Source organism: Sceloporus occidentalis, unplaced genomic scaffold (genome assembly GCF_023333645.1).
Source record: "Sceloporus occidentalis isolate IW3139 unplaced genomic scaffold, rSceOcc1.0.p SCAF_49, whole genome shotgun sequence".
Taxonomy (NCBI): Eukaryota; Metazoa; Chordata; class Lepidosauria; order Squamata; family Phrynosomatidae; genus Sceloporus; species Sceloporus occidentalis.
In genome coordinates this window covers 118,654-140,305 of record NW_028317029.1, presented here as the reverse complement: position 1 = coordinate 140,305, position 21,652 = coordinate 118,654, and the positions used below count along the sequence as shown (strand labels likewise).

General features: G+C 43.9%; 1 protein-coding gene across 1 annotated transcript in view; it reads right to left on the bottom strand.

Moving 5' to 3' along the window:
- Window positions 1-214: 214 nt before the first annotated feature.
- The window catches only part of LOC149288798 (piwi-like protein 4), a 50,136-nt gene continuing 28,698 nt past the window's right edge, over window positions 215-21,652 (bottom strand). The window contains exons 10-20 of the mRNA XM_089491154.1: window positions 20,131-20,248; window positions 18,319-18,430; window positions 16,571-16,755; window positions 13,008-13,080; window positions 7,628-7,828; window positions 6,835-6,938; window positions 6,415-6,482; window positions 4,763-4,916; window positions 3,803-3,928; window positions 2,979-3,126; window positions 215-331 (exon numbers count right to left, since the gene is read on the bottom strand). Of these exons, the coding sequence (XP_089347280.1) occupies window positions 215-331; window positions 2,979-3,126; window positions 3,803-3,928; window positions 4,763-4,916; window positions 6,415-6,482; window positions 6,835-6,938; window positions 7,628-7,828; window positions 13,008-13,080; window positions 16,571-16,755; window positions 18,319-18,430; window positions 20,131-20,248 (1,406 nt within the window). The remainder of the gene's footprint in view (window positions 332-2,978; window positions 3,127-3,802; window positions 3,929-4,762; window positions 4,917-6,414; window positions 6,483-6,834; window positions 6,939-7,627; window positions 7,829-13,007; window positions 13,081-16,570; window positions 16,756-18,318; window positions 18,431-20,130; window positions 20,249-21,652) is intronic.

The following is a 21,652-nucleotide window of genomic DNA, read 5'->3' as shown; positions in this document are numbered from 1 at the left end:
GAACAACATAGTATGCAGGGGAAACTAACGAGATATTCTCTGGCGCCATTGTTGGTGTCATTTGAAGGGTTAAAACCTGCATTGTTTAAAGAACATGCATGAATATTCCTTAACGGACGGCTATCAATCGTTAGCAAACGTCTACAGAACAGCAGAGGTGAACTTTAACTACCAACGGGTTCAAGTAACAAAAAACTGGATTTCCGATGGTGGCTTAGAGGTAAAAGAGAGTGTCGGAGAGCTCCATGCTCGGGTCCTTGTGGATACTCTGGCTGACCAGGAAAGTCAGCTTGTGGGCATACTGGCACGGAGCCGGCACGCGGATCACGCCCTGCGGAACACACAAACAGCGCACAATTAGATAAAAGAAAGTATAAACTTAAAGACATACGGAGAATGTTAAGAGAGGACGGACTCCGGGGGAAACGCTCTAAGAGACTGACGGGTGACCTACTCATCGACCCCGACCCATTTTACGAGGACCTGGTGTCAGAAATGTAGAAAAAGGTAAAAAAAATACACCCCATTTCTATTTTATAAAGTGAGAAAAATGGAACTGCAATAAATGAGATTATCTTTAACCCCTTCACATTATAGACCTTTTTTTTTTGTGCAAACTTCAACCATAGGTTTAGTAGGATTATATACATCTAATATTTTTTTTTCTTACATTTTCTTGCTTTTTACAATTTTATTGACTAGATATTGCTTTGGGGTCTTTATGCACCACTGTGGTCCATACAACTATTATTTTTTTTTATTTCCAGGCCTGCATTTTTAGAAATGGGTCAAAAATGACTAAACTGCCCAAACGGTGTTTCTCGGATGACCTCAGTTGGGTTTGACTTCAGCGTGAACTTAGAACAAGTGACTGCCCACCTTATAGGTGAACCCCCCCCGATCCCCCATAGATACAACACCTAAATCCTAAGCACCCGCGTGATATATCGGCCCCAGCGGGCCTGCTTCTAATCTTTCATTTTTTGGAATATTTACTGATTCTATATGATAATAATATTGTGATCCTGACTCTCTGCGCATGTTCTCACAAGTCTGAGCACAACGCAGAACAAAGCGCTAAGGATCTTCTGATATAAGACAGATTCTCTGAATCTCACTTCAGAATCCAGTAGATCTGAACTAAAAAGACCCAATCACCACATAGTATTCCGCTCCATTTTAGATTATAATAAATCATTTTTACATTTAATTTATTATATATAATAGAGATTTACACTTGAGTATGTAACAAAGCGGTACAGGCCGGCATCTTAGTACTATGTCAAGGTTGTACCGTTGGCAATTCAAACTATTTCGTACGAGATCTAGATGTGTACCCATAAAACTGGTTGTATGGATTAAAAACATTCATTTTAACCCCTTCATGACAAAGCCCGTACATGCAGGGGCTCACAATGCATTGGTTTTAATGGGTTTAAGGACAACCCATTGTCCTTAGGGGGTTAATTTCTTATCCAAAGATGGATCTACAATATGATGCAGTTCTGCAGCTCAACAGCAGGGGTCGCTGCAACACAAAGCTGGATATAAGCTGCGCTCCGGCGATCCAGTTTGATTATTCATTCTTCGCAAAGACTTTCCTCCGAGCCGTTGTTAAAATGTAGAATATTTCTTGATGTGGGTCTATTTATAAGGAATTAAAAATCAATCTGCAGTAAACAGATGTACGAGGACATAACCCCCCCCCGAAGAATCCTCCTAACCGGCCCCCCGCTCGTAAAGACCGAGAACCCATCGGCAGCTCAGCCAATACTCCTTCTTCCATCATTATTATCCTCTGTGTTTTCTTTATCACTCAAGACAGACAAGTTAATTAAAGTTCCGTATTTGTAAAGAATGAGACACGGCAACCTGACAAATAATAAAATTAATTTATGGCACAAATCGTCTGAAAAGCAGTTTTTATATATTTTTTTCCTAAATAGGGTAAAGCTCTGCTAAGGAAGTCAGGAACACACGGAACAATAGATTCTCGACATATTAACCCTTTAATAGCCCACTGTGACTCTCCAAATGGCTGTGATACCTGTTCACAGGTATTGACTTATTTAAAAATACACTTAGTTGAGTCACCTGCATTCAAGTAGGGATTTTAACCATGACATGCTGGCAGAGAAGGCATCTGTTATATGTCTTATATGCGATCACATATAAGAAAGGAGTCTCTAGAATAGAAAGTTGTCAGTCCTAGACGGTGCGAGCCGAGAATCTGCCCCCAAAGTAATGTCCAGGTGCTACATGAAGGCCCGTAATATAACAAAAACACGCCCAAGGGAATCCATCTCCTGTGTCCCAGCATGCATCTGACCTCCCCCTTCCTGATTGGCTGGAGTTCTGCGAGTCCCCATTTAACTGGCAGAGAGCGGCCGAAGTTAATTGCCCTAGATAAGGGATTCAAACTGATTCAGACTACTTTGGCAGATCTGCAAGCAGGTTTCTAATTTAATATATTTTTAGTTTTTCTGTGTATGTACTAAATATGTATTTTATGGACATTGTTTCCTTTTGACCAAATGTTTAGCTTTTCAAATGCACATTTCTTCCCTCTGATCCCCTCCCCCTCGTGCCGCTGTAGTCATAACTCCTCCCCCTATGGCCGCAACAGCAATAACCCCCTTGCCGCTAAAGCAATAACCCCTCCCCTTCTGGCCACTCCAGCAATAACTCCTCCCCCCTTTGGCCGCTCCAGCAATAACCCCTCCCCTCTGGCCGCTAAAGCCATAACCCCTCCCCCTCTGGCCTGTAAGGTGACCAGCCATATTTTCCACGGCACATCTCATTTTTACATATTGCTGACCGGCCCAGATAAAGTGCTGCCCTGCAGCATGGGGGATGTATAACTTACTAATTGATTGCCTTCCATAAGTCTATACATCCTCCATAGTGCAGGGCACTATTATATCGGGCAGATCACATGACAATCTAATAAAACCCCTTAGCGGTCACACAGTACTCACCGGCCAGTTGTAGTAAAGGTGCGTCATTTTGTACGTCAAGCGCTGCATGTGATCGGGTTTCAAGCAGTTGTCATCATACAGAACGTTGTAATACGTGGGATTCACCGTCCCCTGCCGGGCGTTCTGGCTGATGAGATAGAAGTCATACCTAGCAGGGAAAGGAATTACCGTCAAACAGCTGCGTCCATCACAAAGGGTTAATAGAGTATACCCGTCTCTCTAAATGAAACAGATGGAATTCTAAATGTGTTTTTTTGTTTTAGTCTGACAAGAAACTTCAAACCTTTGCTTCAAAAATGAAAGACAACATATGCTGTGGGATTTATTCGCTAAACGGTGAATTCAATGTGAAATAATCTCACTGATTTAACTATGCATTCTGCAGGGCCAGCTCCGCTCTTCTTGCAGGAGCAGGTGAGCGATATTGGCTCTTTATAATGCATACATAATTCTCTCTTTATTCATCACAAGCTAGGTTTGCGGGAGACTTGTGTCTCAGCTCCTCGACTTCACCATACGTTATGAAGGCCCACCACCAGTGAGCTTCTGCTCCAAGAAGAGCTTGGCTGGCCCTGTATAATGTACAGTCAAGCCAGTGAGGTTTCTTTAGTCTCCTTACACAATGATTTATGCATTGTGCAGGGCCAGCTCAGCTACAGGACAGGACACACACATGTTTTCCCTACCGGATCAGGAGGTGAACCTGCACTTATGCTTCTTCCGTAGCCTCCTTGGCTTTAGTGAGAGTGAGTGTCTGAGCGGTTCACAAAAACTAAGTGTTATTTATACAAGAAACACCAAATCTGCAGAAAGCATATACGTGCCATTCGGGTCTCGTTGCCTCTGAATCAACCACCGTACCGAGCAGCGGGTTCTGGATTCCCCTGTCGGTCTGCCTGAAGAACCTCGTGCTGCATCTCTTCCGCACCACAATCAGCGACATTTTAGGTCTGGATTAAACACATAAGTTGCATATTTATTTAGGACACGAGACCAAGCAGCACAAGGGGCACACGAGAAATGGATACTCAAAATAGAAAACCTTTCTGGACTGGTCTGGACATCCATTCTACTGTTGGGACTGCCATAACCAAATTGTGGTAGTTGGCAGGTACACTATATGGACAAAAGTATTGGGACACCTGACTGTTACACCAACAGGGACTTCATAATATTGCATTCTTAATACATAGACATGGATTTTATGTGCCGGGGAATAGAAGAGGGTCTTCCCCAAAGTGTACCCACAAAGTTGGAAGCAGAACATTGTCCAAAATGTTTTGGTGCAGAAAGGGACATACCCAGAGCACAAAGCAAGCTCCATAAAGACACGGTTGGGTGAGTTTGGAGGAACTCCAGTGGTCCTCAGAGAGTCCTGACCTCAACCCCATCAAAGACCTTTGGGATGAACCGGAATGGAGATTGTGAGCCGGGCGTCTGACCTCACAAATGCTCTACTGGATGAATGGGCAAAAAAATCCCACAGAAACTCCCCAAAATCTTGTGGAAACCTTCCCAGAAGGGTGGAAGCTGTTTTAGCTGCAAAGGGGGGACCGACTTCATATTGATGTCTATGTATTTAGAATGTGATGTCATAAAAGTCTCTGTTGGTGTAATGGTCAGGTGTCCCAATACTTTTGTCCATATAGTGTATGTAGAGATCACTGCAGTATAAGACTATGTCTCGGGATCACGATGGACAGTGTGCTACGCGAGGCATCGGTCTCTGGTCCGCTGTAAGGACGGGGAGAGTTATTTTTATTGTTTAAATCTCTCTGGGGTACCTGTAGGCTGTGCCGGTTTCTTTGAAGCTACTGAGTAGTTGGGGGATTTCATAATCCAGCACAACGCTGAGCTGGCCATCTGCCACGCCGTCCCGGTATACGATTATACGGGTTGGTAAGTCCTTATTGTATTTCTGCCACCTTTGGAGGGCTCCTGAACAAGAAAGGAAGACATGGTTACTTTAGTAGCCCCTGTGCTATCAGATTTCTGCCTCGCTTGTCACAATCTGATGCGTGCCGGCAAGGAGACTTATTTAGAAGCTGCAGCTCCAGAGCTGCAGCATACCGCCGGCTAAGTGGTCCCGTTTTCACTCCACTTTTGGCTGCTTGAAGCAGGTAATCAGCTGAAGGAAAGCGCACCTATTAATCGGACAGGCCAGTGTATATTGAGTATATTGCGCATGCATGCTGGCAAGCAGGAGTTGCCATACAGGCCTTTAAAAGAGGGGTAAGATGTTCATTTAAAAGGGGAACAGCTATTCCATGCACTATAGTGAATATGCCGGCTTGCAGTGATGACCATTAAGTGTTAATGGCAAAAAAATCTGAATCAAAACGAGGCAAAACAGGAATGATGACTTCAGTTACAAGAGCATTAGATTCAGCAGAGTAGATGGAACTGCACCTTTAACCGGAATAAATGACAGAGCCCCTGATTGTTTTTAATGACAGTCTGCCTTCTCGCCTTCTTTCCTCCGCTCTGCATGCATCCTTTTCTGTCACCGGACTATTAAAATAATGTTGCAAACAGCGTTCCCAAGACATGTTCTAAAAATACGAGGAGGTGGCCGCTGTATATGATGGAGACAACGCGCAAGACACAAGAACAGGAGACATCATCCGCGAGGGAGAACTCAAACTGTGGCTTCACAGAAAAAAAAAACGTTCTCTACCGAGGCACGCTAGGGGTTAACCCAGCGAAACAAGTAAATTGTAATAAGAAGTGTGTGCTCGTAAAACGTAACCTTTAATTATAATTATCTAAGTAGCCGTAGCGGTGAGACAATCAGAATAGACAGATCGCTAGATTATCTTCACGACTTGACCACCAAAAGCACCCTCACACTGTCGACTCGGCCATATCTGAGTGGCAGGCAGAGGGTACTTGCCGGCAGCCGGAATCTGGCTGAACACATCTCCTAGGGCATCTCCCATCCTCCTCAGCCAGCCCCTTAGCTGAAAGAGCATTATGGGAGATGTAGTCCTGCAGCAGCTGGAGGGCCGCAGGTTGGACGCCCCTGTCCTAGGGTGTGGGGAAAGAGGCAAATGCATATGGGGGGGTTGTAGAAGCCCTCCATGCATTTGGAAGGGGGGACCACACAGAGATCTGTGGGTTAAAGCGCATATAACAGCCGAAGTGCCCCTTTACATCAGAAGGACTAGGCTTTGATGACAACGTGGACCATCACTGGGAACCCATCACTTCCTAAAGCCTCGTGGCATTCGAACGTTCAGCTAATAGCTCCGTTTTCTATTAATGGTTCCTCTGAAGCGGCGCCGGTCACCGGAGAAAGAGAACATCACGCAGATTCATTTTTAGGCATTATTTCTCGCTGCCTCTCGGAGTCTGGCGTTCTAAAGGATGATGAATAAACTCGCCAGCGCTTTGGCCCCCGTCTCGGAGCCCCAGGGGCCGCGCTGGAAATAATTACCTTTCATGCACACTTTTAGGCAATCGGCGAAATCTGATGTCTTCTGAATGATGCACCTCGAAAACCACCTGAAAGAAACGAGCAGAGGGGCGATGATTTCAGACGCCGCGTTCTCTCGCCGTGTAATGTTCTGCGCCGTTAAATAGCAATAATAATAAAAAACAAAAATGTCCATAAAACCCGAGGGGGGGGGGACATTCTGCAGTTATTCTATCTCGCTTCAAGATGCGCAGGAAAAAAATGAAGATCATAAAAACCTATTTAAAGCAGGAGCACAGGGGGTGGGGGGGTCCTACACGAATAAACAAAGTATCAAAGGCTTCAAACCCAGCTGCGGAACATAGAAACATAGACCGTCATGGCAGATCCGGACCCTCTAGTCTGCCATAAAGCCCCCCAAACCTCAGGTCCCGGTACCACCTGGTGAGTCTTGAGTTTGTGCTGGCCACGAAGCCCACGGCGGAATGAGATTTATTCAACGCATCCCTGTTGACGTCTATGCCGACCACCATGAGAGAGTTAAGCTGTAAACGACATAAATTGCATCAAAACTGCTCTTTTTTTGCATCCAGATTAACGCAATTCTATCAAATCTCCCAAATGGTACATTTCACATCTAAGTACACTGAGTTAAGCCACGTAATGACGCCCAATAATTTAAATAAGCGACGTGTATGCATTAGAAGCAGACCACGTGTATACTATGAGAGTAGCCATCTTAGCTTAGGATCTGCATGATTATTCCTCCCCATTAGGTTACCCCTCCCTGAAGGAACAGCACAAGTATAAGTAAAGTGGCAAAAATCCATTAAAATGTTCTTCTTCATTTTTTTGGGGGTGGCCATACTTTACAGACTATTTTTCAGGCTATCTTGGTAAGGGCATGTGATTTGAAAATATCTTCATACACGGCATGTACACGCATGACGTGCCTGTTTGTATGTAAACATATCTTGGACTTCAATTAAGAAAGTGAGAGGTTCATGGCTCATGTATCCCCGCAGACTGCATATGATTCTTTTGCTGTAATGTACATAATGTTGTTGGCTGATAGGTACATCCACAGGGAAAAGAGTGGCTGAAAACAACCCCCCCAACCATCATTCCAAAAGATGAGACGATGACGTTGTCTCGCGTGCCCCGCATAACCGACCAATCAGAGATCAGACCAGTTTTAGAATTGAAGTGTCTTTGGAAAAACTTGGGAACTCACGGGAATCTCCACCGCCCACAGCTCCCCTCCGGTCTTACTGATAATCTGCATGGCGATCTTGGTGGCCACGCTCATGAGCATCTGCTGTCTGTTGAGCGTGCGCATCTGCACACACTGGCTGGGAATCGGCTTCTCCAGACTCAGGAACTTCTTGATGGAGTCGTAGTTATCTTTCTGATTGGAGGGCAGGATGCAAAGCACCTACGCAGAAAAAACATTCGGAATAAAACGCTGATAAGAGTTTTTTTTGGCCAGGGACAACATCAGTTCTTCCTGTCTTCGGATCTACAGGATAAAAAACTATTAACTGATAACTGAGCTGATGTTCCTCAGTCCACCGACATATAATAAACACCAAGAAAACACGCAGTCCGTACCGTCGTTCAAGGAACACTCGTGTCACTAAAGCCCTTTATCAATGTTGGGTTGGGTGTTGGGGAGAAGGCACATTCATGGACGCTTCTAAAATAAATGAAGTAAGGTATAGAGCGCATGTTTTCTTGATCTTTGTTGGGTCTCATTCTTCAGATGAAATGTAATGGTGGCAACAAGATTCATTCCATCTGAAGAAGAGACCTCTGATGTTCTGAAGGCTTGCGTAGCTCTGGATCACTTTCTGGTGATGATGGCCCAATAAAGGGTATCATGTTGGGCTGAAGACTCCAATAACGTTCATACAAATGCAACCATTATAAATGATATACAACCTAAACCCGAATTTCAGGCTTCCTATTATATATTAACTTGTTACGAATAACTCATTATTTGGCCAAGAAGTACAGAACAGCTGAGACAGCAAAAAAAAGAAGTGGCTGGCCCAAGGGCGGCAAATACTTCCTTAATATTGAAATCTAGGCCACCATCAGCGATTCTGTTTCCGCAGTTCTTCACGCAGCCGAAGAGGAGGCCCGGGGTTGGAATCGCATATCTATCTGGAGCTGTTCTAGATTGCGTTTGTCTACATACTGCCTACTACTACTTAAAAACAGACAATTAAATTATTGTATTTGCCCCCTTCCCGATTTCTTCTACTTCTACTTATTTGTCACATTTATATGTTTCAGATAATCCAACTTATTTTACTATAAGACAAGGACAACCCGAATAAACACAAAATGCAGCTTTTAAGATCATTTCATTTATTGAAAGCGAAGAGTTAATCAAACCTTATATAACCCAAAAATAATTGCCCCCTAAACCTCATAACTGGTTGAGGCACCCTTGGCGGCAACAACTCCAATCACATGTTTGTTATAACTGCCAATGAGTCTTTTACATCGCTGGGGAGGAATTTTGGCCGCTCTTCTTGGCAGAATTGTTTTAATTTAGCCACATTGGAGGGTTTTTGGAGCATGAATTGCCTTTCAAAGGTCATCCCACAGCATCTCAATTGGATTCAAGTCAAGACTCGGCCTCCAAAACCTTTATTTTGTTTGAGTTATTCAGAGGTGGACGTGCTTGTGGGCTTCAGATCGTTGTCCTGCTGCATAACCCAACTGTGGTTGAGCTTTAGATCCCAAACTGATGGCCGGATATTCTCCTTCAGGAGTTTCTGGTACAGAGCAGAAGTCCATCAATTATGGAAAGTCGCCCAGATCCTGAAGCAGCAAAGCAGCCCCAGAACATCACACGACCACCATGTTTGGCTGTTGGTGTGATGTTCTTATTGTGGAATAATATGTTATGGGATCCATGCCTTCCAACACATTCCACTTTTGACTCATCACTCCACCGAATATTACCCCAAAAGTCTTGGGGGTCATTAAGATGATTTTTACAAATGCGAGACGAGTCTTTGTGTTCTGTCTGGTCAGCAGTGGTTTTCGCCTTGTAACTCTCCCATGGATGCCATTTTTGCGCAGTATCTTTCTTATTGCGAAACCGTGAACACGGACCTTAACTGAGGCAAGTGAGGCCGGCAGTTCTTTACGTGTTAGTCTGGGTTCTCTTGTGACCTCCTGGATGAGTCGTCAATGTGTTCTTGGAAGAACTTTGGTGGGTCGGACACTCCTGGGAAGGTTCATCGATGTTCCATATTTTCTCCATTTGTAGATAATGCCTCTCACAGTCCTTAGAAATGGCTTTGTAACCCTATCCTGACCGATAGATGCCAATGACTTTACTTCTCATCTGTTCTTGAATTTCTTTAGATCTCGGCATCATGCGCTACTATCTGAGACCTTTTCTCCGACTTCACTTTGCAAGCCAGGTTTCCCACTAATCAGGCTTGGGTGTTTCTAGTGAATCTGATCCCAATTATTATTATTATGGTAAGCTGGTTGATTTAGTAGCTAAGGGGGCAATTACTTTTTCATATAGGGCCAGGTAGCGTTGCATAGCCTTTTGCCTTCTATACATGAAAGCATCATTTTGCTTACTCGGGTTATCCTTGTCTAATATTAAAATGAGTTGGATGATCTGAAACATTTACGTGTGACACGTGTGCAAAAATAGAAGAAACCGGGAAGGGGGCAAATACCTTTTTTCACAGCTCTGTACTTTCCAGCACTGAATATCACAGGAACCCTGCTAGATCCTCCGGGACAAACAGTGTGGAAGCTGACGCTTGAAGCTGCTTCAGACTGGAATATTTTATGCGCTCTTAGATGAAGACCGAATACAGGATGGTTTTCTCACTGAGTTATACACGGGGGTTCGATGGCTTAAAGGGGAATTGTCATCCTCACATTTTTACCTTTCCCCGTCCAATGGCTTGTCACCAAAAAGGGTGCCAGGCCGGTCCACACTTCTTCAAACAGGGCTCGTCTATGCTGTACCGACCCATTCGCAAGGCGGGAGCACAGTGGGGTCACACAAAGAGATATTACATGACCCCACTGTAATAACACGGCTAGGAAAAGTCAAGGTTGCGGAGGTGTGAGGGAGTGAGTTGGGATGACAGAGGGTGTTTTAATGACAGTGTGAGGGTGTGAGTGAGTGTGTATGTGTAAGTCTCATTCGGCGATGACGTACGGTGAGTGTGTTTGTGTGGGGTTGTGAGTGAGTTACAGTGAGTGTGTATGTGTAAGTCTCATTCGGTGATGACAGACGGTGAGTGTGTTTGTGTGGGATTGTGAGTGAGTTACAGTGAGTGTGTATGTGTAAGTCTCATTCGGTGATGACAGACGGTGAGTGTGTTTGTGTGGGATTGTGAGTTACAGTGAGTGTGTATGTGTAAGTCTCATTCGGTGATGACGTACGGTGTGTGTGTTAGCGTGGGGTTGTGAGTGAGTTACAGTGAGTGTGTATGTGTAAGTCTCATTCGGTGATGACGTACGGTGAGTGTGTTTGTGTGGGGTTGTGAGTGAGTTACAGTGAGTGTGTATGTGTAAGTCTCATTCGGTGATGACAGACGGTGAGTGTGTTTGTGTGGGATTGTGAGTGAGTTACAGTGAGTGTGTATGTGTAAGTCTCATTCGGTGATGACAGACGGTGAGTGTGTTTGTGTGGGATTGTGAGTTACAGTGAGTGTGTATGTGTAAGTCTCATTCGGTGATGACGTACGGTGTGTGTGTTAGCGTGGGGTTGTGAGTGAGTTACAGTGAGTGTGTATGTGTAAGTCTCATTCGGCGATGACGTACGGTGAGTGTGTTTGTGTGGGGTTGTGAGTGAGTTACAGTGAGTGTGTATGTGTAAGTCTCATTCGGTGATGACAGACGGTGAGTGTGTTTGTGTGGGATTGTGAGTGAGTTACAGTGAGTGTGTATGTGTAAGTCTCATTCGGTGATGACAGACGGTGAGTGTGTTTGTGTGGGATTGTGAGTGAGTTACAGTGAGTGTGTATGTGTAAGTCTCATTCGGTGATGACGTACGGTGAGTGTGTTTGTGTGGGGTTGTGAGTGAGTTACAGTGAGTGTGTATGTGTAAGTCTCATTCGGTGATGACGTACGGTGAGTGTGTTTGTGTGGGGTTGTGAGTGAGTTACAGTGAGTGTGTATGTGTAAGTCTCATTCGGTGATGACAGACGGTGAGCGTGTTTGTGTGGGGTTGTGAGTGAGTTACAGTGAGTGTGTATGTGTAAGTCTCATTCGGTGATGACAGACGGTGAGTGTGTTTGTGTGGGGTTGTGAGTGAGTTACAGTGAGTGTGTATGTGTAAGTCTCATTCGGTGATGACAGACGGTGAGTGTGTTTGTGTGGGATTGTGAGTTACAGTGAGTGTGTATGTGTAAGTCTCATTCGGTGATGACAGACGGTGAGTGTGTTTGTGTGGGATTGTGAGTTACAGTGAGTGTGTATGTGTAAGTCTCATTCGGCGATGACGTACGGTGAGTGTGTTTTGAGTGAGTGTGTATGTGTAACTGTGTTAGTGTGTGCTAGTGCATATATTAGAAACTGATGGGCGTAAGGGATAAGGGGACACCTGCGTCATTGTGTTGATAGAGGACACAACGCATACTGAAATAGTAAGAGACTCACTTGATACATAGCATTTATTAAATCCACAGCGCATTCAGTGAGAGAGTAATGGCCGTGGTAGAGGGTCAGAGGCTTAGATGTAATGTAGGGAAGTATTACTTTACTGAGAGGGTGGTTGACAAGTGGAACAGCCTCCTAGCAGAAGTGGTAGAGGTCAATACAGTAAGGGAATTTAATTGGCTCCTGACTCTAAGGACTGATTAAGGTTTGAGTCTTTACGGCAGGGAAAACAGGCAGACAAAACGGTCCGAATGGGTCTGATCTGCAGTTAAATTCTGCACGCCCGATCTCATTTCTGCTAATGTGAATTGTGAAACGCCATCCGCATGACGCAGTAAATGCACAATACTCATAAAGCTTGTGCTGGAAAAGTCCGGACGGAAAGATTTCCTCTAAGCGTGAAGAATGCGGGTAGAGGGGTAGCGGAAGCGGTGATGCTGGCATTGGCTTTCTGCGTTGGCTCAGATTCTGCCCCCACCCGTGGGACGCTTTGCCAAAAGAATGAATCAGCGGAGCAGGACGCCCAACATTGATGTGTAACCCTGGAACCCTTCACATGTTACAGAACTGAGTACAGGGGCATCCAACCTGCGGCCCTCCAGCTGCTGCAGGACTACATCTCCCATAATGCTCTTTCAGCTAAGGGGCTGGCTGAGGAGGATGGGAGATGTCGTCCTACAGCAGCTGGACGGCCCTGGTGTACGATATACATCCAATAAACCCATGGAACGGTGTGTGTGACTTAGAATAAAGACACAGTGGGGTGGAGATAAAAGGCCACACTGTTATCGGACACGGTGACAATTTATTTGTGACAAATATAAGTAAAGTTTGTGTAATCGTTTTCTTACCAGTAATAAAATAAAGTGTCAGTTTAGTAGCCCTAATGGAGACGGCACGTGGGGGCACGTGGCGTACGCAGAGGCATGTAGATGCGGATTGATCTAGAACATTTGACATACCAGCTGAAGCTCTGGCGATACATGTTGCTGCAGGGCTCGAAGGAACGAGACGGGGTTGTCGTCCACTTGAATTCTACAAGAAAGGGTGCGAGTGAAGCGAAATTCTTCCACATACAGTAACACCTAATATTAATACTCATTACTATAACTATCAGCTTTGGGGGGGTGAGAAACATGTTATGGATCCCTCTGACCTCCCGACTTCAAACACGACTGCTCTGAAACCTTATAGATGGTTCTCGCTGAAGTTTTGGGGGATTCTACGTGTAAAGAACTGTCCGGGCTGGGACATCATTGCTTTACTTTACTGGGAGTGGTAGATAAGTGGAATAGCCTCCCAGCAAAAGTGGTATTAAATGTATTTACTTATATACAAAGTATTTTCCTAGGATGGATACATTGTAATTTCTCTTGTTTTCACGTTTATCCAGGGAAAGTAGGTTAATGGCTTCCCGTTCTTCGCCAGGGGCTCAGGTGCAGAAAATTAGAGGGAATCTGTGTGCCCAAACTGCCCAAAGCTACTCTGCAGGTATGTTCAAATATTTTGTTACAAATACTGTAAAAACTCTATCCCAACACAGGCTCTTTTTTTATATTAATAATAATAATGAGCATTAATAATATTTATTAAATGGATTAGAGAAGACATTATGCTATGGGAAAATATAACTAGCAAATCCAGGTTTATAATAATGATGATAATAATAATAATCCTAATAATAGTATTAATACTAATAATTATTATTATTATTAATACTAATAATAGTAATAATCCTAATAATACTAATAGTAATAATCCTAATAATAGTAATAATACTAATACAAATACTAATAGTAATAATACTAATAATAGTAATACTAGTAATAATAATACTAATAATAGTAATAATACTAAATGGATTATAGGAGGTAAATATAGGTAGCCAAAAAGGGTTTTCTACATTTGGTTCTATGCATTGATAACCCCCTCAATATATTAACTCTTCCAATGCCAAAATGTGCACCAGGAGTAACTTCTCAAGCCACTAAAAGTAACTCTAGTTCAGGCTTAACCCCCAACATTAGCGACACCCGACGTACAGCGACTTCGTGCCGCTTTAAAAAGAAAAGGCCTGTTTTGTGTCATTTCATCCGTTTACACGAGAAGTTTCATAACACGAATGCCGCGCCGGCAGCAAGGAGACTGCGCTTCACATTTTCCGAGTTACGGGGCGTCTGCTTTCTGTGAATCAAAGGCTTTCTTTGTGAAAGTAACAATGCGGGAGAAGCTGTTAGATTGTTTCCATCGCTACGGGGGCCGGCGCATGCTAAACATTCAAAATATATGGATGGGTACGTCCCGATAATCAAAGAAACGACTCAAAAAATACAATAAAAGAAACAACGCAAAAAAATACTCAACGTGACGCCGAAGAGAAAGGGAATTTCAAGATCCGGAAATCTCAGAACAGCAGTGAAGTCTAGAATGTAAGCTCTTGTGTGCACGGCCGCCTTACCCTTTGCTTGTTTACTCATTGTACAGCGCTGCAGAATATGATGGTGCTATATAAATAAATTAATAATTAAAGGGACAGTCAACCTGCTATGACTTCATTCTATTTTAGAATTAACCGCAGCGCTCCCCACTCTCACCGGGCACCACATGCTCCCTACTGGGTAAACGGCCATGCATGGGTTAACACCGAAAAGCACTGTCGGGGATTTCCAGTGGACAGGGCAAGTCACCCAAAGTTTATTACCCCGAAAAATATGGGTAAGGTTGTCCACTCTTTCCACCCAAAAAAAGAGCAGCTCTTAAAGCAAAAGTACCGTATTTGCTCGATTATAAGATGACCCTGATTATAAGACGACCCCCCAAATCTGAATATTAATTTAGGAAAAAAAGAAAAAGCCTGAATATAAGACGACCCTATAGGAAAAAAGTTTTACCAGTAAATGTTAATTCATGTAAACTATTTTTTTTTAATAAAAGCTATGATTGAGAAAAATATTTTGGTTTTATTTCCTTCTATTTTCCAACCTGCCCCCCAGTTATGCACATCTGCCCCAGAAATGCCTTATACCCCCTATATGCCACTGTGCCCCATGATATGCCTTTTAACCCTCTAAATGCCACTGTGCCCCATGATATGCCTTTTAACCCTATATGCCACTGTGCCCCATGATATGCCTTTTAACCCTATATGCCACTGTGCCCCATGATATGCCTTTTGACCACCTATGTGCCACTCTGCCTCTAGAAATGCCTTATACCCCTATATGCCACTCTGGCATTTAGAGGGTTAAAAGGCATATTATGGGGAAGAGTGGCATATAGGGAGGTTTAAGGCATTTCAGGAGGCTGAGTGGGGTATAGAGGGTTAAAAAGGCATTTCTGGAGGCAGAGTGGCATTAAGGGGGTTAAAAGGCATTTCATAGAGCACTCTGCCTCCAGAAATGCCTTATGCCCCCATTTAACACTCCCCCTCCCTCCCCCCCCCCACAACCTAACGGTGGTTCTGACTCCCCTGTCATGTAGCCGGGGCAGCGTGTAGATCCCACGCACTAACGCTGCAGCAGGAAGGAGGTGTGGCTAGCAGCGGGGGTTGTCTGCGTCCATCGCGCAGACCTTCCCTGACTGTCAGAGATCAGAGTTACCGGCAGCGGTGCGGGGGATCTGGATCTTAGTCTCATAGTCAGACCTATTTGAGGTCTGATTATAAGACGACCCCGATTATAAGACGAGGGGTATTTTTCAGAGCATTTGCTCTGAAAAAAACCTTGTCTTATAATCGAGCAAATACGGTAATGACTTTCAACCCAAAAGCACACTTAATGACTAAAGGTCCGCTTAAAAATTAAGTATTTCGTATAAATTATAATATAAACTCCACTTCGACAGGTCATGTGGAAATGATGATGTAACAGCTATAAAAAAAAATAGCGCTGTAAAGAAAAAAGCCAATCCTGTAAAGATGACACCAACTGAAGCATACTAGATTGCAAGCTTCTGAGCCTATCTACATCTTCTCTGCAGGACTGCTTGGGAGTAATTGGGCTGAAGCCCTTGAATTATTTAGTGAAGCCCTCTATCTTGAACTTAAGAGGGTCCTCGAGTCTAGGAAGGTCACTCTTCATGTTGGTAAAGATGCTGTTAATTGCTTTTTTTCTTTATTAAAAAAAAAAAATTACATTTCTAAATGAGAAATATTAATAATAAAGCACTTACCATTGGGGGAAGATGCAGCAACAGAGCTGCAGCTCCCCTCCTCCTCCACGATCCAACAATTCTCACCAATGATAGGCTGAAGCAGCCAGTGGCAGCAAAGAGCTCCCATTAAAATCAACGGGGCCGCTTTTCCCGGATGCACGTGGGGGTCACGTTAGACCCCACGGCCAGGCATCGTCTCCATTGGTTTGAGCTTTGAGAAGTCGATTGGATCATACCATAACTTATAACCAATAACGCGGAAATACAAAAATAAATGTTTTCACCCCAAAAAAAGGAAATCAACAAAACATTATTAGTAAAATAATAATTAGTAAATTAGTAAAAAAAAAAGATAAAAATCTCTTGCCCTTACATTCTGGGGTAATCAATGTCAAATCCCATCCCAGAGCCCACTTTCTTTAGGCTGAAGAGTAACTTCTCGGCCACCTCGGAGTTGCGATGGCTGCAGAGCACTAGCCAGTTCTGCAAGGCGTGAACGCTAATCATCTTCGAGTCACGCAGATCTCGGGACCAATCCGAAGGAGACGCAGGCTGAAACTGAGAATAATAATATTTGGTACATAAAGGAAATAAAATAGCCATTTCCAGCAGCTCTGATCACCAACGGTAGTGTTTTTACTTTAATGCTTGGGGGGGTAGATAAGCGGAACAGCCTCCCTGGAGAAGTGGTAGATGCTAATACAGTGGGGGAAGTTGGCTTGTGCTGTTAGGCACTATATGCATTAAGGGCTCACATTAGGGGATTTGAGGGTTAGCTCCAAATTACCAGCATGCATTAAAAAGGGTATTGATGCCAGATCGCGAATCTGATTATACCTCTAAAGCATTCGTTATAACTAATCCGGGACAGGCTTAATTTGGGCATCAATTCATAAGAATGAACGGCAACGTAAAGAAGAGCTGTGAAGGTAATAAAGGCTATGATTCATTGGATTCATTTATAAGGTGCTGACGAGTATGACATCATCACGATTTACAAGTAAATGTAAGGTCCGTGGGAGGTCCTCGCGGGGGGGAATTTTCTTTCCACAGACAGAGAAGCCATGGCTCCGGCTTAAAGAGTTTAGGACATTGTTTACGGTAAGGGCGGTAAAGCTCTGGAATTCACTACCAATGGTGGCAGCAGGTGCTGAAAATAAACCGGATAAAGGAGACAAATGGCAAATGAGGTCCATCTAATGACATTAGGAGGGTGACCACATCGGCCATGGTTTCCAGGGCACATATAATTTTTACATGTTGCTGACCAGTCCAGATAAAATGTTGCCCTGCAGTATGGGGAATGTATAACTGTCTAATTGGTTCCCTTCCATGAGTCTATACATCCTCCATACTGCAGGGCGCCAGTTTATCTGTGCTGGTCAGCAATATGTAAAAATTATATGTGTCCTGGAAAACATGGCTGATGTGGTCTCTCTAGGTCCATCCAATTTAACCCTTGATCCAGGGATTATTCTGAATCATGGAGGATTTTTCCGCCTTCTGGGTTAAAATCACTTTATTTACAGTTTTCTGCCGTCATACGGATCAGTTTAAACATATTTCTAAAGCTCAGTAACTATTTAACTAACTTTACTGCAAACACTGGAGATGATTAAACCACAAAGCAGTGTTTCCAGTGGGGTAGAGAATGCCGCAGAAGTTTAATAGTTAATTTCTATTAACACAGATAGCTGTGCCTTCTTCTCTTATGGGCATCAATCACACGACCAGAACTAGCCAGAGGGTGGCGGTTGTAACGCTCTTCACTATTCACAATGATGTATAATGCATAACTCAATGTGTGACGAGACTTTGAAGAGCTGCCACTGATTTAACTATACATTATACAGGGCCAGCCTGAAACACAGCTTTTAGTGAATGGACCCCCTTGTGAAGAAATCAGAGGCTAAATGGGTCTGGGTGAGTTGTACTGACGGGAATAACGGGACCCGCCAGTGAATTATATCCCGTTATATCAGACAGCGGAGGGCGCATCACGGGCTTTATTAAATTAGCGTCTGTAAGAAATGACCATTCCTGGGCGGCTGAGGATTCTGGGTGTTGCGATTCAGTTCTTTTCACTTCATTCATTAAATAATGACCAGCGATAACACTTACTATATTATCCCTCATAATGATCCTCTCCGGCGGCAGCATACGGCCGGTGAGCGAGATCTGCTTATCGAGACACAATCCCCATTTCTCCAACTCGGAATAAGCTGTCTGATTACTGCGGGAAGCATCAATTCAGGTGCAAGCGTTAGAGATTGAAACAAATATCAGAGTGTATCAAAGTTACAATCTTTAAACACTATTAAAGGAACAGTCGTGCCATTTTTATAGGAATCTCAGAACCTGGTGTCAAATGATGGTCAATTATCTAGAGGCTATCTTATCGCCCAGAAGATTAGGGCGCGTTCATTCACCTATGCCCACCTATTACACAGGCTGAGGTGCCAGCGTCATCAAAGGGGTTAACATTCCTAAAGGTACACAAGGATACTGGGGACAGAAAAACTCCAGAGGCTTCATGGGACAACAAAAAATGTCATGACTGTTCCTTTTAAGGGTGCAGGACTCATTAACACTTCACTCAAAACAGGAGTCTTCTATTCTCATTCTAGAGGACCGTAGACATCCCAGGACTCTAGAACAATGGTTCAGATGCCCTTCTATGATGTCAATATCCTGCGGCTGGTTCACAGGCCTTCAAAGAATACAATATGACAGCGGAATACACAATGTATATCAAACCAGAAAGATCTAGAGGGCATAACGAAAGCGACCCGTGTACAGAATCGAATACTTATTATATTTAGACTCTTTAGGGATGGCCTTCCTGTGGAAGCCAATTCACTCTGGCTAGATTAACAGCGAAGCGCAGTACACGGCTACTCTGCCTGCCCTGACCTCATTGAGACTCTAAAACCGGACCTGACCTCAGGATCCAGCTTCCCAGCGGGTCTTCCTCATCGCCAACAATCCAAAAAGTTTCAGGCTGGAGAAATATATTCCTTTTACTAAAACTTAGCATCATCCCCTTTAATTTCCAGATCAAAGCGAAGCCGCGTATCAGGGCAGAGAAATGAAGCAGAATATCCAGCGATTTTATGACAGCAATAGCTTTCTTCCTCTCGTATCATTTACAATTAATGCTAATAATGCCTGTCATTGTACATTCATTCGCTCCCAAACCAGGTCATTCGCAAATCTACACTAGAAGAACAAGGCAGTGCTTGGTAACCCTTCAAGAGCCGCACAATCCATGGCCACGCAAAGGGTTAATCTATTATTTCCAGCTCTTTTGCTTAAAAGATTTATAACATCATAAAATTAAGACAAATCAAGGAGGATAGAAGAGAGAGGGAGGATGTGATGGAAACATTTAAACATCTAATAAAGTGCAGGAGGAGATGTTATAATCTAAAACTAGAGGCTCAGATGTAATGTAATGAAGTTTTACTTTACTGAGAGGGTGGTAGATTAATAGAACAGCCTCCCAGCAGAGGTGGTAGAGGCTGATACAGTGAGGGATTTTAAACACGCATGGGATAGTGAATCTAAGACGAGACCGACGACTGATTAAGGTCTGAGTCTCTACATCAGGAAAAAGACGGGCTGAATGGTTCTTATCTGCCGTTCGGCAGATGTGCCCTACGGCCAGTCCTCCTGTTAACTCTGTACGACGTCTTTCACCAATTACCGGCACACAATGTATTTATCTCCTTGAGACAAAATCAAAGTATGTGAACAGAGGACTTAAACACGTTCAATTCACACGTCCACGGCGTTCTTCCTTCGATAGTCGAGGAGGAGACATCCGTGCCGGTGCCTCGGCAGGCCACGCTGCCAGCGCTTTATCTGAGAGGGGACTTGGTGGATGATGATTTCTGCGATGGGAAGAGGCTTCCAGCCCATTAAATGAATTACCTCTCAATGTTCTTTGTCAGCTTCAGCAACCTCTCCTGCCTGCGCTGCGGATCTAATTGAGTTTCCATAGACAGATCCTTCATCACGCGGAAGTCTGAAAGCGCGCGACTTGTCAGCCCTAATATCGAGGAAGAAAAGTAATGAGATTAGAAGACACATTCCCGAGCCGTACGAAGAACACGAAGACGTGATGTCTTCTTCCTAAAGGACGACACGTGTCAGCATCCTAATTAGGGGAGACTACACAACATATGCAACAAGATGAAGCATAAAAAACGCCGACATATTCACAACGTCTAGAAACGTGAAATATCTGCGAGACTTTCATTACAAACCTAGAAGCTTAACAGCCTATCCCCACTCTTAACTCTCATCACTCTCAGCTCCTACAGGTCTCTAAGGTCTGAATATATCAACAAGGTCCGGGCTAACCTTTCGCCCATATACAGTATATACCGTAAATATATATATATATCTATACCGTAAAAAAATATCTCTACCGTAAATAAATATATCTATACCGTAAATAAATATATATCTATATTGTAAATATATATATATATATACCGTAAATAAATATATATATATATACCTAATTTATCCCTGCTGCGGGTAAGCAGCAGGGTTATGATCCAGATCCCCCGCAGCGCTGCAGGGGACCTGGATCCCCCTCTCCGGCACTTCCGCCGAGGCTTCTATAACAGAGCACCGGCGTGACATAACCTTCCGGTGCTCCACCATAGAAGCCCCGGGGAGACTAGGGGTGCATTGGTAAGTCGGGGGGGGGGGGACAGTTCTAGGGAGCAGAGTGGTATATCAGGGGGCAGAGTGGCATTTCTAGGGGGCATAAAGCATATCTATGGGGGCAGAGGGGCATTTCTATAAGTAAGGTACATTATGAATTAAGGGGGGACCTTAAAAATATCTTTTTTCCTTTCTCTTTTTATCAGAATGTTATGTTTCCAAAACTCCAATCAATTCCGTGTCTTTACTTTGGAGAGCTTCAGAGAGGCAGTAAAATATCTGAAGATTTAGCGTGATAATTTATCTCTGGCTTGTAAGTAAAGCTACAGGCCCGGCACACATAATTATACCGCGCTGTAATAAATCTCAGCAGATATTGCGCTAAGGCTGACGGCAAGTGTCATTCGGAAGAAAACGAGAAGGTTGCCTGCGGTTTAATGAATAACCGCAAGCGCGCCTCCCTTTCTTATCAGTCTGCACTCACTTCTCTAATCCTTTCCTGTCCCCTCGCTTCTCTTCCTTCTTAAAGGGCCACTCCGGCCACTAAATGCGCTTTAATACATATGATGACTGCATGGTCGCTTTAAATTCTTGTGTTTTCCTCCATGCACTTGCCTCTTTCCCCGCTCCTGCCGGAGGTGCATTCGGCCGAACACATCTCCGGCTCGGAGTATGTCTGTTCGAATCCTAGTGTGCATGCGTGGAAAGCATTCCCATTGGTTTCAATGTGATCACTTCCCTGCCACTGATTGGCTGCTTCAAGCAGGTTAAGTTTCTT